Below are 15,372 nucleotides of genomic sequence, written 5' to 3'. Positions count from 1 at the left end.
GAATCGCCGAATGAGATCAACTAACTCTTAGTCTCCTTACAGTGACCAACTGAACCTTATTTTAATCGGCTGAGCAACAGATAAACAGATACATACCCGTTAACGGTACAGTATATGTCACAACGGTTGATGACAACAGAGTCATGACCCAACAGCTTTGACTTTAATGGACTTAGCAACGGACAAAATTTATGCTAAACGGAGTTGCATTTTTTTTCACGCTGGATTTGCAATTTGCATATAAATTCAAAGTCTTAATTGTCTCAAAGACAATGGTGATTATTTTAGTATAAATAATGATTTAGTATAATAGCATATTAAATATATAAATCGTAACAAAGTATACTACTAGTATACAGTAGTATACTACTGGTATACAGGTGGTGTTGTCATTGTAAAATACTTTTTTTCATACAAATTTTCAATTCTAAATTCATTAAGAAACTTATACATGATACATCTACGAGAGTGGAACGAACCTATAGTTCATATAACTTACTCGTAAATGGGTTTGAGGTAGATGTTGTACAAAGGGGTGGATATATTATCCAATTAGACCATTGATTTGGATAAATGCAGCAGGTGGGGGGGGGGGAGAAGCAAGGGGGTGCTAGAAGAGGCTATATTGCTTGAGTAAGGGGGGGGCGGTTAATAGGGTTTGGTTACATTTAACGTGTTAAATCTAGCTCGTTAATATAGCCTGGCGCAGCAGTAGGTGGCAGGGATATTACTACCGAGCCGCCACTTGCACGCACTCACGCACTCACGAGGCAGGCGGGAGCAAGCGGAAAAGGACTTTCCTGGTCACGGAGTCGCAGCAGGGTAGCGAGACGTCAGACTAGCGGAGAGTAACAAGCAGAGTGCCTCAAGGATCGATGCTGGGACCCAAACTATCTCTCCTTTATCTTAATGACCTATCTACAGGAGTTGAGTCTTATATATCGATGTTTCTCGACGATGCCAAATGGGAACAATTGAGACAGATGAAGATTATAAGATTCTCTAAGATGACTTGATTAGAATGACTTAGATAAGCTGCAGAATTGGTTCAAGAAATGACCTCTGGATTTCAACACCAGGAAGTGCAAGGGAATGAAAATGAGAACAGGAGACAAATTACAAAAATTCAGTTAGATAAGCTGCAGAATTGGCCCAAGAAATGACCTCTGGATTTCAACACCAGGAAGTGCAAGGGAATGAAAATGGGAACAGGTGACAAATTACCAAAATGAGCGGTACACAATAAAGGGAAATTACATCTCTGTAACGAATAGTGTAAGAGACCTGGGAGTAAACATGACCCCAAACCTAACTGTGGAGGCTTATCTTGAGATTATCTTGAGATGATTTCGGGGCTTTTTTTTTTTTTAGTGTCCCCCGCGGCCCGGTCCTCGACCAGGCCTCCACCCCCAGGAAGCAGCCCGTGACAGCTGACTAACTCCCAGGTACCTATTTACTGCTAGGTAACAGGGGCATTCAGGGTGAAAGAAACTCAGTGAAAGGCTCGTGTAAGTTTTAGGATAACGACAGCAGCATTCTCTACAATAGCAAAAGTCGGAACTTATGTACGTAAATGCAAGTGCCTAAAACTAATTAAAAACTAAATAACATCATTTTTATCAAATCAATGCGGGCAATCACCGGAAGTGGCAAATCATATTGCAATAATTTATCACGTCCAAATCGATGTTAAATCATCAACAGAGACTTTTGTGAATAAAGAAGGAACATCATAGCTCACCATTTTGAAATCACAGAGGTGGTCTCTGTTAATGTCCTGGTCATATCTATCGGCTGTGCCTGTGTTTTGGTCTATTTCTGTGTCTTGGCCATATCTGTAGATATGGCCAAGTGTGGATAGTTCTTGTGTCTTGAGATAACTGTGAGATATATATGTCTGTGCTGTGCTGATATCTGTCAGCTGTGCCTATGTCTTGGTCATATTTGCTGACTATAATGTTTTGTCCGGGTCCTGTCTGGAAATAGTGGCTGTCTGTCCTGGGCTGCCTGTCTAGGACAGCCTGTCTAGGACAACCTGTCCTAGACTGCATGTCCTAGACTGCCTGTCCTAGACTGCCCGTCCTAGACTGCCTGTCCTAGACTGCCTGTCCTAGACTGTCCTAGGCTGCCTATCCTAGACTGCCTGTCCTAGACTGCCTGTCCTAGACTGCCTGTCCTAGACTGCCTGTCCTAGACTGCCTGTCCTAGACTGCCTGTCCTAGACTGTCCTAGGCTGCCTATCCTAGACTGCCTGTCCTAGACTGCCTGTCCTAGACTGCCTGTCCTAGACTGCCTGTCCTAGACTGTCCTAGGCTGCCTATCCTAGACTGCCTGTCCTAGACTGCCTGTCCTAGACTGCCTGTCCTAGACTGTCCTAGGCTGCCTATCCTAGACTGCCTGTCCTAGACTGCCTGTCCTAGACTACCTGTCCTAGACTGCCTGTCCTAGACTGCATGTCCTAGACTGCCTGTCCTAGACTGCCCGTCCTAGACTGCCCGTCCTAGACTGCCCGTCCTAGACTGCCTATCCTGGCCTGCCTATCCTGGCCTGCCTGTCCTAGACTGCCTGTCCTAGATTGCCTGTCCTAGACTGCCTGTCCTAGACTGCCTGTCCTAGACTGCCCGTCCTAGACTGCCTGTCCTAGACTGCCCGTCCTAGACTGCCTGTCCTAGACTGCCCGTCCTAGACTGCCCGTCCTAGACTGCCTATCCTGGCCTGCCTGTCCTAGACTGCCTGTCCTAGACTGCCTGTCCTAGACTGCCCGTCCTAGACTGCCTGTCCTAGACTGCCTGTCCTAGACTGCCTGTCCTAGACTGCCCGTCCTAGACTGCCTGTCTCATAGCGACGTCTGTTGTCTGGGTATGTACTCACCTAGTTGTGCTTGAGGGAGTTGAGCTCTGGCTCTTTGGTCCCACCTCTCAACCGTCAATCAACAGGTGTACAGATTCCTGAGCCTATTGGGCTCTATCATATCTACACTTGAAGCTGTGTATGGAGTCAGCCTCCAAGCTTGTGGGAAGCTTGTCACACAGCTTCTCAAACCTCCCACCAAGGAAAGTTTCAAGCCGTTGGATCTTAGCGTGATTGATAAACACACCAAAAAATAATAATGCATATTGGACTTGTTATTTTTTTTGGGTTCTCCTTTTCTGTTTTTGAATAATTGAGTTTTGGAATGTGATTGAAAGCTTGTCTCCAAGTATTTCCTTATCATGTTTACCTTCATAGACTTTTAGAATTGTATGTTTTTAGACCAGTTTGTTAAATTTCTTAGCAATCGTCGGTTGAGAAACGTTTCAGAGGCTAGCCAGAATTTAAGGTATTGTCTTTTAACACAAAGGAGTGAGTGAGTGAGTGAGTGAGTGAGTCTGTCGATCGATCCAAATCTCCCTTTCACCCCAGCCTGCAAGTTTTATCTGACAGCGAAAAAGAATTACCAGGATTTTTCGCACATTACCATTCTCTACGAAAGGAGAAAAAAAAAGGTTTAGGAAACGATTACCAATATCTGAGGGTTCTTCCTCGTCTTGATATCCTCACTTAGAGGTCCATAAGGCACGCATGAGGGTGATTGTGAGGCTGATATCCTCCCTCTAGATATCATGCCTCTAGAAAGATAGAACGAGCTAGAGGTTGTTTCGTCAGCTGGTGATTAAGATAACTGACGCTGCTTCTAGATTATTGCACTTGAGACGTTCTCGCGGGATTCTGGAAGGGGCTTTTGCGATGGATCCTGGAAGAGGCGTTCTCGCTAGAACGCCTCTTCCAGGATCCATCTGGAGAACGTTCTCATTGTAGAGGTGCTATCGTTGAATCCTGGAAAAGGTGCTCTTGCTCTTATGGAAAGCGTTCTCTCACTGGTTCATGGAAGGGTTACTCTTCCTGGTTCATGGAAAAGGGTGTGTTCTCGTACATCGTTGCCAGTGATCGCTGTCGTTCATTATCGTCGTTATTACCGTTCTTGGCATACGTCGTCGTCCGACGTCATTCTGTGGCGTCTGAATTGGGTTCACCTCTGTCTCTCTCTCTCTCTCCGTCTCCAGGTCTGGCAAGAGGTAACTGTCGTCCAATATCATTAGTTGTCCACGACCTGAACGACTTGCGTGATCACGAGTCCTGCTATCTAAAGCACAGCTGTTCCCCGCTAGTCACAGTAGGTCAAAGCTCCAAGATAGGATGAGGGAGTTATAAGCAGAAAACGCAAAGGGTGTAATGTCTATTAGGGTCAAGTTTAAAGTCAGAAGGTATATAATATATGGTTTGTAATAACCCTTTCCCATCTTGGTTCGAGTTCCCCCCCTTTCCCATCCTAGCCTGGCCCCCCCCATCATCCCTTCCCTTAGCATATAAAATACTGCTCATACGATCAGATGCCACACCGGCCGACATCCCAGGAGATTAGATAGTAAGATGAACGTCTCGCCCCTAGGCAGCTATATAGAGTTGACGGCGCCTGGGGGGGGGGGTATATTTCACCCTGGGGTGTATAGTGGAGGGATTCGAACCGGTAAGACTTTCCCGGTGGGAGGGTTATATGCTATCCAGGGGTATAGCCTTTGTGATCCACCTCATCCCTAGCCACTCGGGGACGAATTACGATCGCGAGATTGTGCCAATTAGGATTCATCTGAGGGTAGTTTGATGGTGTTGGAAGGGTGGTGGGATGAGTTTGATGGTGTAGGGAGGTGGTGGGATGAGTTTGATGGTGTTGGAAGGTGGTGGGATGAGTTTGATGGTGTTGGAAGGGTGGTGGGATGAGTTTGATGGTGTTGGAAGGTGGTGGGATGAGTTTGATGGTGTAGGGAGGTGGTGGGATGAGTTTGATGGTGTTGGAAGGTGGTGGGATGAGTTTGATGGTGTTGGAAGGGTGGTGGGATGAGTTTGATGGTGTAAGGAGGTGGTGGGATGAGTTTGATGGTGTAGGAAGAGAGGTGGGATGAGTTTGATGGTGTAGGAAGGGGGGGGGGGGTGAGACAAAGCCGGTCGTGTCTTGTAGGATCCATTCAGGGTTGATGAATATAAATCTTGTCTCATTTGACTTACTGATTGACTAGCTGTATCCGCTACCTGTCATTGTTTCTGTCATTCTGTCCATCCCCATCGTTCTGTCCATCCCCATCGTTCTGTCCGTCTCTGTCGTTCTGTCCGTCTGTCTCCTTCCTCACTTTGAGACGCATTTGATATCTGTGTGTGTGTAATCCAGGCATCAAGTTATCCCTCCCTCTCCCTTTCTCAGAGGTCGTCTGATCCCTTTGGCCTTTTTCCCCTTTCCTTTGGCCTTTCACCCTTTCCCCTTGGCCTTCCTCCCCTTCCCCTTGGCCTTCCACACTTTCCTTTTGGCCTTTCACCCCTTCCCCTTTCACCCCGTCCCCTAGATTACCACTTAGAGAACATTTAGTCCAAGGAATTGGACGGGGTGTCATCTTGCACTACTCCGCTTTCTCTTCTCCTCTCCTCTATTTCCCCTATTCTAATTACCCTTCCTACACCTCCCCTTTTTCTTGCATCCACCTCCCTCCCTCCCTGGAAACACAAACCGAAACTGTCTCTATTTTCCGCTTGTTACAACTTGAAATAAAGTTGTTACATCTTGGCTTCACGTGTTTATGACGTATTAGAACGTTGTTACAACTTGCTATATTGGTTGTTATAACTGGTTAGGTGGTGTTAAAACTTGCTCGAACGTTGTACCAACGTCGTAGTTTCGGTGTGTGTTTGGTGGGCTCCCTCCCTCTGTTCAACCCCTCCACAGGGCAAGGCTATATGGAGGTCTCAGAGGAATGCTATTTAGTCAGTTACAAGTTGATAGTTACAAGATGACACTTAATTGTCAGTGTGTTGGTTGGACCTGCTGCATGGGTAACAGCTTCTCCTCCGTATCAACCTACCCTGGCTTTGCGCCCTGGAGAGGCCACTCCAGACCGACAACCAGAGAGCAACTCCATAGTCTCCCGAGACTGATGGATGCCTAAGTATGTAGAATATGTATTTTTTTAAATGAAGATGTGTGTAGCGAAGATGGTTACAGTGGTGTAGATGATTACAGTGGTGTAGATGGTTACAGTGGTGTAGATGGTTACAGTGGTGTAGATGGTTACAGTGGTGTAGATGGTTACAGTGCTGTAGGCAGTGTGAGGGGGAAGAAGGGCCATGTGTCTCCCTAGCAACAGCTGGCAACACTGTCAGTAAGTGTTGAAAATACAGTTAATATATATCCATTGCAAGTTACATATAGAACTGCCATGAGAATTATATACAAATAATCCCTCGCTTAGCGATATATAGGATCATATGATAATTCCTGCGGTTGCTAGTACTTCTATCAACATAGTTCTAAATTTCTAAGTTCTAAATTTAACGTAAGTACTTACTACTACTTACAAGAACAGACAACAGTTCTAAACTGGCGTCCTGTCACGCAGCTCATCGAAACTGTCAACAACGGAGATTTAAAGAACATAAACTAACTGAGTTAGTATGATATGGGTTAGAAAGGATTGAATGCCATTTATGGAGGATTTGCAGCGCGACTCTTAGGGTTTCCCGGGCGTGGCTTTTGTCATAGAGTATGGGAAGCGTTAGCCACGCATCAGCTTTTCTATATTTGATGGCGGCTAAAAGGTAGGGAAAGAGGATGTGTAGTTTTGTATTCGTGAAAGCTGGCTGGAACTGAATTAGCAGTGTATGTGTGTGTGTGTGTGTGTGTGTGTGTGTGTGTGTGTGTGTGTGTGTGTGTGTGTGTGCATGTGTGTGTGTGTGTGTGTGTGTGTGTGTGTGTGTGTGTGTGTGTGTGTGTGTGTGTGTGTGTGTGTGTGTGTGTGTGTGGAGGAGTTATTGAGAGAGAGAGAGAGAGAGAGAGAGGAGAAGGGCGGGATGGGGGGGGTGGACACAGGCAGGCAGGCAGGCCTGTGTGTAAATAATAACATAAAAAAACGGGAAGCTGCCTGAGGCCTTTTGTCCTACAAAAGGCCTCTCCTATTTACATCCCGCTGCACAGCTTTGGACCTTTTCTAGTTTGTCATTGTCTTTCTTCCGGCAAGGATTCCATGCTGGGGATTTATGTTATAGAGTGGGTCTCAGCTTGGCTCTATATAGTGCCCAGAAAGCCCCTTCTTATCTTGAGGTTATCTTGAGATGATTTCGGGGCTTTTTAGTGTCCCCGCGGCCCGGTCCTCGACCAGGCCTCCACCCCCAGGAAGCAGCCCGTGACAGCTGACTAACACCCAGGTACCTATTTTACTGCTAGGTAACAGGGGCATAGGGTGAAAGAAACTCTGCCCATTGTTTCTCGCCGGCGCCCGGGATCTAACCCGGGACCACAGGATCACAGTCCAGCGTGCTGTCCACTGGGCCGACCGGCTCCCTCCCTTTGTCCAAGTTTCTGAAGGATTCACGGACGTTAGCCAGTATGCTACATGCAGCTGTTGCTATTCTGCTAATGTGACCTTCTGGTATCAGATTTGGGGTTATGTCCACTCTCAGATCTTTCTCCTTTTTCTGATTTAAGAATCTGCCTTCCCTTCATCCAGTACAGCTGTACTGGTCTTAGCACTCCTGTTTCAGTTCTCATAACTTTGCATTTGGCTGGGTTAAATTCTAGCAGCAATTTTTCAGACCACTTCTGGAGTGTCTGAATCCGTTTTCTATGCCTCACAATCTCTCTCTCTCTGTCCTGATTCTTCTCATAAGTTTTGCATCATCTGAAAACATCGATATGAAGGGTCCAATTACCTCTGTCATGTCGATGACATATATTAAACAAAATGGGCCCTAGTATCGATCCTTGTGGTACTCCACTTGTAACCTCTCTCCACTCTGATGTCTCTGCTCTCAATATAACCCTTTGCTTCCTTACTGTGAAATGCTCTCTGGCCCACAGGAAGACTTTTCCAGATATAATAGCCTGCTTCTCTAGTCTGAGTAGGAGTCTTTCATGTAGAACCGTATCGAATGACTTCTGACAGTCGAGCAATATGCAGTCTGCCCTTCCCTTTCTCTTGTTTGATTTGTCATCTTGTTGTAGAACTTCAGGAAGTTTGTCAACCAGGATTTTCCTTTGCTAAAATCATGCTGGTGTCTGGAGGCAAAAGTGATCTCTTCTGAATGTTCTACTGGCCTGCTTCAGATCAATGTTCTACTGGCCTGCTTCAGATCAATGTTCTACTGGCCTGCTTCAGATCAATCTCTCTCTAGCTACTTGCAGGCGATACTTGTTGGTGATGCGGGTCTGAAGTTGAACAGTTTCTGTCTTCCCTCTTTCTTGTAGATTGGTACCACATTAGCCATTTTCCAGCCGTAAGGAGGTTATAGAGAGGAATGAAATATTGTAAAAAGGTTGTTTCGTAATGCTTACTGCCTCTCTTTAGTATCCATGGCGATATGTTGCCTCGTCCCATGGCTTTTGTCACACCCAAGTCTTATAGTCAATATATAAAGTCAATTTTTACTACTACTACTATCACTGATGTCACTGTTATCTCAGTGAGGCTTTCCTGTGTGGAATTGCCTATTCAGCTTGGGCTCTAAGCTCTACTGGCAAATCAGGTTCCGGCTTGAATACTTCCTGAAAGCCATACCTTGAGGTTACCTTGAGGTGCTTCCGGGGCTTAGCGTCCCCGCGGCCCGGTCGTCGACCAGGCCTCCTGGGGCCAGATTCACGAAAGCAGTTACGCAAGCACTTACGAACGTGTACATCTTTTCTCAATCTTTGACGGCTTTGGTTACATTTATTAAACAGTTTACAAGCATGAAAACTTCCCAATGAACTGTTGTTATTGTTATAAACAGCCTCCTGGTGCTTCGGAGCTCATTAACTGTTTAATAATTGGAAACAAGGCCGCCAAAGATTGCAAAAAGATTTACAGGTTCGTAAGTGTTTGCGTAAGTGCTTTCGTGAATCTGGCCTCTGGTTGCTGGACTGATCAACCAGGCTGTTGGACGCGGCTGCTCGCAGCCTGATGTATGAGTCACAGCCTGGTTGATCAGGTATCCTTTGGAGGTGTTTATCTAGTTCTCTCTTGAACACTGTGAGGGGATTGCCAGTTATGCCCATTATGTGTAGTGGAAGCGTGTTGAACAGTCTCGGGCCTCTGATGTTAATAGAGTTCTCTCTCAGAGTACCTGTTGCACCTCTGCTTTTCAACGGGGGTATTCTGCACATCCTGCCATGTCTTCTGGTCTCATGTGATGTTATTTCTGTGTGCAGGTTTGCGACCAGCCCCTCTAATATTTTCCACGTGTTAAATTCCACGTATTTTTCGCCATCGTTAAGTTCCTTGCATACCTCTTTATAATTTTCAATGTGTCTTCCCTCACTTTTGTCAAGTGTGATAACCAGATAACTAAGAGTTATCTTCCTCCTGATATCACTATGGAACAGTTTGGGCTCCGACTTAGCCGGAGCGGGTCGGAGGAGCCGGTCGGCCGAGCGGACAGCACGCTGGACTTGTGATCCTGTGTTCTGGGTTCGATCAAAGGCGCCGGCGAGAAACAATGGGCAGAGTTTCTTTCACCCTATGCCCCTGTTACCTAGCAGTAAAATAGGTACCTGGGTGTTAGTCAGCAGTCACGGGCTGCTTCTTGGGGGTGGAGACCTGGTCGAGGACCGGGCCGCGGGGACACTAAAGCCCCGAAATCATCTCAAGATAATCGCCTTGTATGCAATGGTATTCTCGTACCGCTTCTCTGCCACTCTCATAGTTTCTGTGTATTAATTTCTGGCCTCTATGTATACATTGTGATTTTCTTCCGATCTGTCTTCACAATATTTCTTCCATGCTTCTTTGCTTCCAGACACAGCCTGTTGAACCATGGGGTAATGCTTGTCTTCCCTTAACTCTCAGTTAAGGGTATAGTATAAATCTTGCAGGCGAGGAGTCACAATAACGTGGCTCAAGTATGTTGACCAGACCACACACTAGAAGGTGAAGGGACGACGACGTTTCGCTCCGTCCTGGACCATTCTCAAGTCGATTTTGAGAATGGTCCAGGACGGACCGAAACGTCGTCTTCGTCCCTTCACTTTCTAGTGTGTGGTCTGGTCAACACGGTATAAATCTTTCTACAGCGTAGTCCATTATGTTTGGTATTGGTTTTCCTTAGTTCGTTTCCCCCATTCTATGCTCCCAGGAATTCTCTGACCTTCGGGTAGTTCCCTCTTCTATATGCTAGTCTTACATTATTCCCCTTACTACATATTTTTATCCTCTTCATTGTCATTATATATTCAAAGACAATAACACAATGATTGCTGGCTTCTAATGGGATTTCAATGTTTTCAATATCCATCTCATTCTGTGTGAATACCAGATCTAGCCTCGCCAGGGATATCTTGAGGTTATCTTGAGATGATTTCGGGGATTTAGTGTCCCCGCGGCCCGGTCCTCGACCAGGCCTCCACCCCCAGGAAGCAACCCGTGACAGCTGACTAACTCCCAGGTACCTATTTACTGCTAGGTAACAGGGGCATTCAGGGTGAAAGAAACTTTGCCCATTTGTTCGATTCCCTCGTGCGGGAATCGAACCCGCGCCACAGAATTACGAGTTCTGCGCGCTATCCACCAGGCTACGAGGCCCCTAATTGGTCATAACCCTTTCTCCTTGTTACATTCCTGTTATTGAAATTGAAATTGAAATCAGTTTATTGATGTAAAATACACACAAAGGGATGAGGTAGCTCAAGCTATTCTCACCCCGTTCAGTACATCGTGTTAATACATACATAGACACACATCACAAGCAATAAACATATTACCAAACATTTTGAGAGATAAACATGCTGTGTCTGGAAGTTCCTCTTTACTTCTACAAGCTTTTCTCTCCATGTCTTATCTCCTCGGTTAATTTTTCCCCCCAGTCGATTTGACCATGATTGAAGTCTCTCATTTTTTTTTTTTTTTTTTTTTATTAAGATATGAGGTACATCTGCATTAGTGCAGCTACCCTAGACTATATGAAGTGGAGTACAGTGTGTCGAAAAAGCTAACTAGGTGATGCTAAAAAATCCCCATCACACAGGATGGTTAGTCATACAAAGGCATGTGATAAGCGGTCTGCACTGGCAGACTCCGGATGCATTTTGAGGATATCAACAACACAAGAGTGAATACGCTCATTACCAGGAGTTTAGCTATATGAAGTCTATGGGCTGTGCAGCCACTACTTGGAGGAAGTTCAAACGTGTTTTGTTCGTAATTTCGTATTCTTGTCTCGGTCTCCGGTGGTTCTCTGGAGGGTTACAGATTGCAGGCACAACCACTTTCATCCCATCCAACGAAATTATTCGAACTACTTGTAGTTCGATTGTAGGTTGTACTTGTAGTTGTAGATTGATTGTAGGATTGTAGATAGTTGGATTGTACTTGTAAATGGATTGTAGTTGTTTGCCACCTCCAAAGAAATCTCTAATTTGGAGGCGTAATGAGCTCTAATCCAGATTCTGGAGTTGTAATGTAGTTACTTGTTTAAAAGCACTGCCACCACACCACCACCGTCTCTCTAAAGTTATGCATTTCTCATTATCTGGTATTCCCTTGGGAATTTGATATTCTTAATCATAACAGGTTGGTCTCTACTAATGCTATTATGTCAGGATCTGTTTCCTTAGTCTGTTTTTTAGTTCATTTACTTTATTTGATACTCCATCAGTATTGGTGTACCAGATCTTCAGAGTCTTGTGACAGCAAAGGCTCGTGTGTATGTGTGTGTGTGTGTATCGTCCTAGTCGTCTTTCTTCTTCCTTCTCTTCCTCCTACTCCTCCTTCTCCTCCTACTCCTTCTCTTCCTCCTACTCCTTCTCCTTCTCCAACACCTCCTGGAAGGCCCAAAATACACTGATTGCAAAATGTTGGTGGAATCCACTGAAGACACTCCAGGGTCAGAGGAACGGGGCCACTTGCGACCAGAAAGTCTCCTGATTTTTCCCACCGTTCCTCCCTGATTTCAAGATATTTAGGGAATGTGTTCCGAAGACTTGCATCTTGTGCAATCCTTCACACGCGAGGACTGATGAGTCCTCCTTTAAGGACTCCTTCAGATACCATGAAGCATCTGACAGCTGTTGTGGTATTATTATTTTTTTATTTAAAATAATTGATTTAAAAAATTGCGGGGTGAGGAGGTAATATTTTTCTTGTGATATGTTACGTAGCTGAACATTATTTGGAGACTTGATGGACCTTCTTCCTGTTGTTATTTTCGTATAAACAGGAAATTATTTAGCGAACGTCGTCGATTCTGTTTGATGTTTATTGCTATGGGTTATTTTTGTATTTATTTAAGAGGGGATTATTTCGTAGCGTTATGTCTGGGGGACTGGAAGCCAGAGTGTATTCATACACGTTAGGCTTATATATCGAGGGTTATAAAGGAACAACCGTGGACATCTTCAAGAGAAAACTAAATAGTTTTCTCCAATGAGTGCCGGACCAACCGGGCTGTGGTGGGTATGTGGGCCTGCTGCGGGCCGCTCCAAGCAACAGCCTGGTGGACCAAACTCTCACAAGTCAAGTCTGGCCTCGGGCCAGGCTTGGGGAGTAGAAGAACTCCCAGAACCCCATCAACCAGGTATCAACCAGGTATCAACCAGGGCGTGGAATGGTGGAGTTTAGGGAGACGTAACGCGTTGAACGTGTTACCTCTCATCGTGTGAGATGTTCAACGTGAACGCTGAACATCTCACAATTGACAAAATTGTGAGATATGTGTTCTCAAATCGTCCCAGTCAGTGCTGGGAAAGAATTGTTTAGTGTCTTACAAGTCGAACATTTCGGTCTTTTCACTGTTACCTTGTACACTGCTTGGGAGTAAACATCAGTGTAACTTTGTACTCTGCTTGCAACATCATAGCAGTGTAGTCTTGCATGCTCCTTACGTCAGTTGCAACGTAGGATTTACAGTGATTGCGGTATATTGCAATGTAACTTTGCACACTCCTTCGTTAGTAGTATTGTGACATTGTACACGCTTTCCATCAGACGCAGAGTAGCTATGTACTCTCCATCAGACGCAGAGTAGTTATGTACTCTCCATCAGACGCAGAGTAGCTACGAACTCCCCTTCCATCAGACGAAGAGTAGCTACGAACTCTTCTTCCATCAGACGCAGAGTAGCTACGAACTCTCCTTTCATCAGACGCAGAGTAGCTACGAACTCCTTTCATCAGAGGCAGAGTAGCTACGAACTCTCCTTCCATCAGACGCAGAGTAGCTATGAACTCTCCTTCAGACGCAGAGTAGCTACAAACTCTCCTTCCATCAGACGCAGAGTAGCTACGAACTCTCCTTCAGACGCAGAGTAGCTACGAACTCTCTTTTCATCAGATGCAGAGTAGCTACGAACTCTCCATCAGACGCAGAGTAGCTACGAACTCTCCATCAGACGCAGAGTAGCTACGAACTCTCCTTCAGACACAGAGTAGCTACGAACTCTCTTTTCATCAGATGCAGAGTAGCTACGAACTCTCCATCAGACGCAGAGAAGCTACGAACTCTCCATCAGACGCAGAGTAGCTACGAACTCTCCATCCATCAGACGCAGAGTAGCTACGAACTCTCCTTCCATCAGACGCAGAGTAGCTACGAACTCTCCTTCAATCAGACGCGGAGTAGCTACGAACTCTCCCTCAGACGCAGAGTAGCTACGAACTCTCCTTCCATCAGACGCAGAGTAGCTACGAACTCTCCTTCCATCAGAGGCTGAGTAGCTACGAACTCTCCTCCCATCAGACGCAGAGTAGCTACGAACTCTCCTTTCATCAGAGGCAGAGTAGCTACGAACTCTCCTTCCATCAGACGCAGAGTAGCTACGAACTCTCCTCCCATCAGACGCAGAGTAGCTACGAACTCTCCTTCCATCAGACGCAGAGTAGCTATGTACTCTCCTTTCATCAGAGGCAGAGTAGCTACGAACTCTGCTTCCATCAGACGCAGAGTAGCTACGAACTCTGCTTCCATCAGACGCAGAGTAGCTACGAACTCTTCCATCAGAGGCTGAGTAGCTACGAACTCTCCTTCCATCAGACGCAGGGTAGCTACGAACTCTCCTTCCATCAGACGCAGAGTAGCTACGAACTCTCCTTCCATCAGACGCAGAGTAGCTACGAACTCTCCATCAGACGCAGAGTAGCTACGAACTCTCCTTCCATCAGACGCAGAGTAGCTATGTACTCTCCTTTCATCAGAGGCAGAGTAGCTACGAACTCTCCTCCCATCAGACGCAGAGTAGCTACGAACTCTCCTTCCATCAGACGCAGAGTAGCTACGAACTCTCCATCAGACGCAGAGTAGCTACGAACTCTCCATCAGACGCAGAGTAGCTACGAACTCTCCTTCCATCAGACGCAGAGTAGCTACGAACTCTCCTTCCATCAGACGCAGAGTAGCTACGAACTCTCCTCCCATCAGACGCAGAGTAGCTACGAACTCCCCCTTCCATCAGACGCAGAGTAGCTACGAACTCTCCTTCCATCAGACGCAGAGTAGCTACGAACTCTCCTTCCATCAGACGCAGAGTAGCTACGAACTCTCCTTCCATCAGACGCAGGGTAGCTACGAACTCTCCATCAGACGCAGAGTAGCTACGAACTCTCCTTCCATCAGACGCAGAGTAGCTACGAACTCTCCTTCCATCAGACGCAGAGTAGCTACGAACTCTCCTTCCATCAGACGCAGAGTATCTACGAACTCTCCTTCCATCAGACGCAGAGTAGCTACGAACTCTCCATCAGACGCAGAGTAGCTACGAACTCTGCATCAGACGCAGAGTAGCTACGAACTCTCCTTCCATCAGACGCAGAGTAGCTACGAACTCTCCTTCCATCAGAGGCTGAGTAGCTACGAACTCTCCTCCCATCAGACGCAGAGTAGCTACGAACTCTCCTTCCATCAGACGCAGAGTAGCTACGAACTCTCCTTCCATTAGACGCAGAGTAGCTACGAACTCTCCATCAGACGCAGAGTAGCTACGAACTCTCCTCCCATCAGAGGCAGAGTAGCTACGAACACCTTTTCCGCCAATATCAGTACGTACAGGGTTCGTATCCCTGAGGTACAGGGGGGTTGAAGGGGTTCGATTCTACAGTACTCGCAGCAGTTGAGCATGTTGACTCAGCTTCAGACTGTAGTGGTCTGGGGGAGGGTTCGAATCCCCTTGACAGTAGAGGGAGTTGCCTCGTCATACAGCCTATCCACAGGCTGTGTTCGTCCAAGCTGTGACTCTCGACTCATATGCTTGTCCAATCCACGGCCGAGCCCCAAAGACCCATTCATCAGTTTTAACGCAATTTGTAATTAAAAATCACGAGAATAAATTTCACCATATATTTAATGGCAGGGAGTTCATGGACGAGGGTTCGATCCCATCTTAAGGTAACAG

The 15,372-nt window shown here is 46.2% G+C and overlaps 1 protein-coding gene across 1 annotated transcript; it reads right to left on the bottom strand.

Annotated features, from left to right (window-relative positions):
- Positions 1-13,607: 13,607 nt before the first annotated feature.
- On the bottom strand, positions 13,608-14,081 carry LOC138357211 (uncharacterized). The gene has a single exon (XM_069313867.1). The coding sequence runs from the start codon at positions 14,079-14,081 to the stop codon at positions 13,608-13,610; it is 474 nt and encodes a 157-aa protein (XP_069169968.1).
- Between the last annotated feature and the right edge of the window lie 1,291 nt (positions 14,082-15,372).

Source organism: Procambarus clarkii, chromosome 76 (assembly GCF_040958095.1).
Source record: "Procambarus clarkii isolate CNS0578487 chromosome 76, FALCON_Pclarkii_2.0, whole genome shotgun sequence".
In the NCBI taxonomy this organism is placed as follows: domain Eukaryota; kingdom Metazoa; phylum Arthropoda; class Malacostraca; order Decapoda; family Cambaridae; genus Procambarus; species Procambarus clarkii.
Note: the sequence above shows the minus strand (reverse complement) of the source record. Positions and strands in the feature narration are given on the sequence as shown.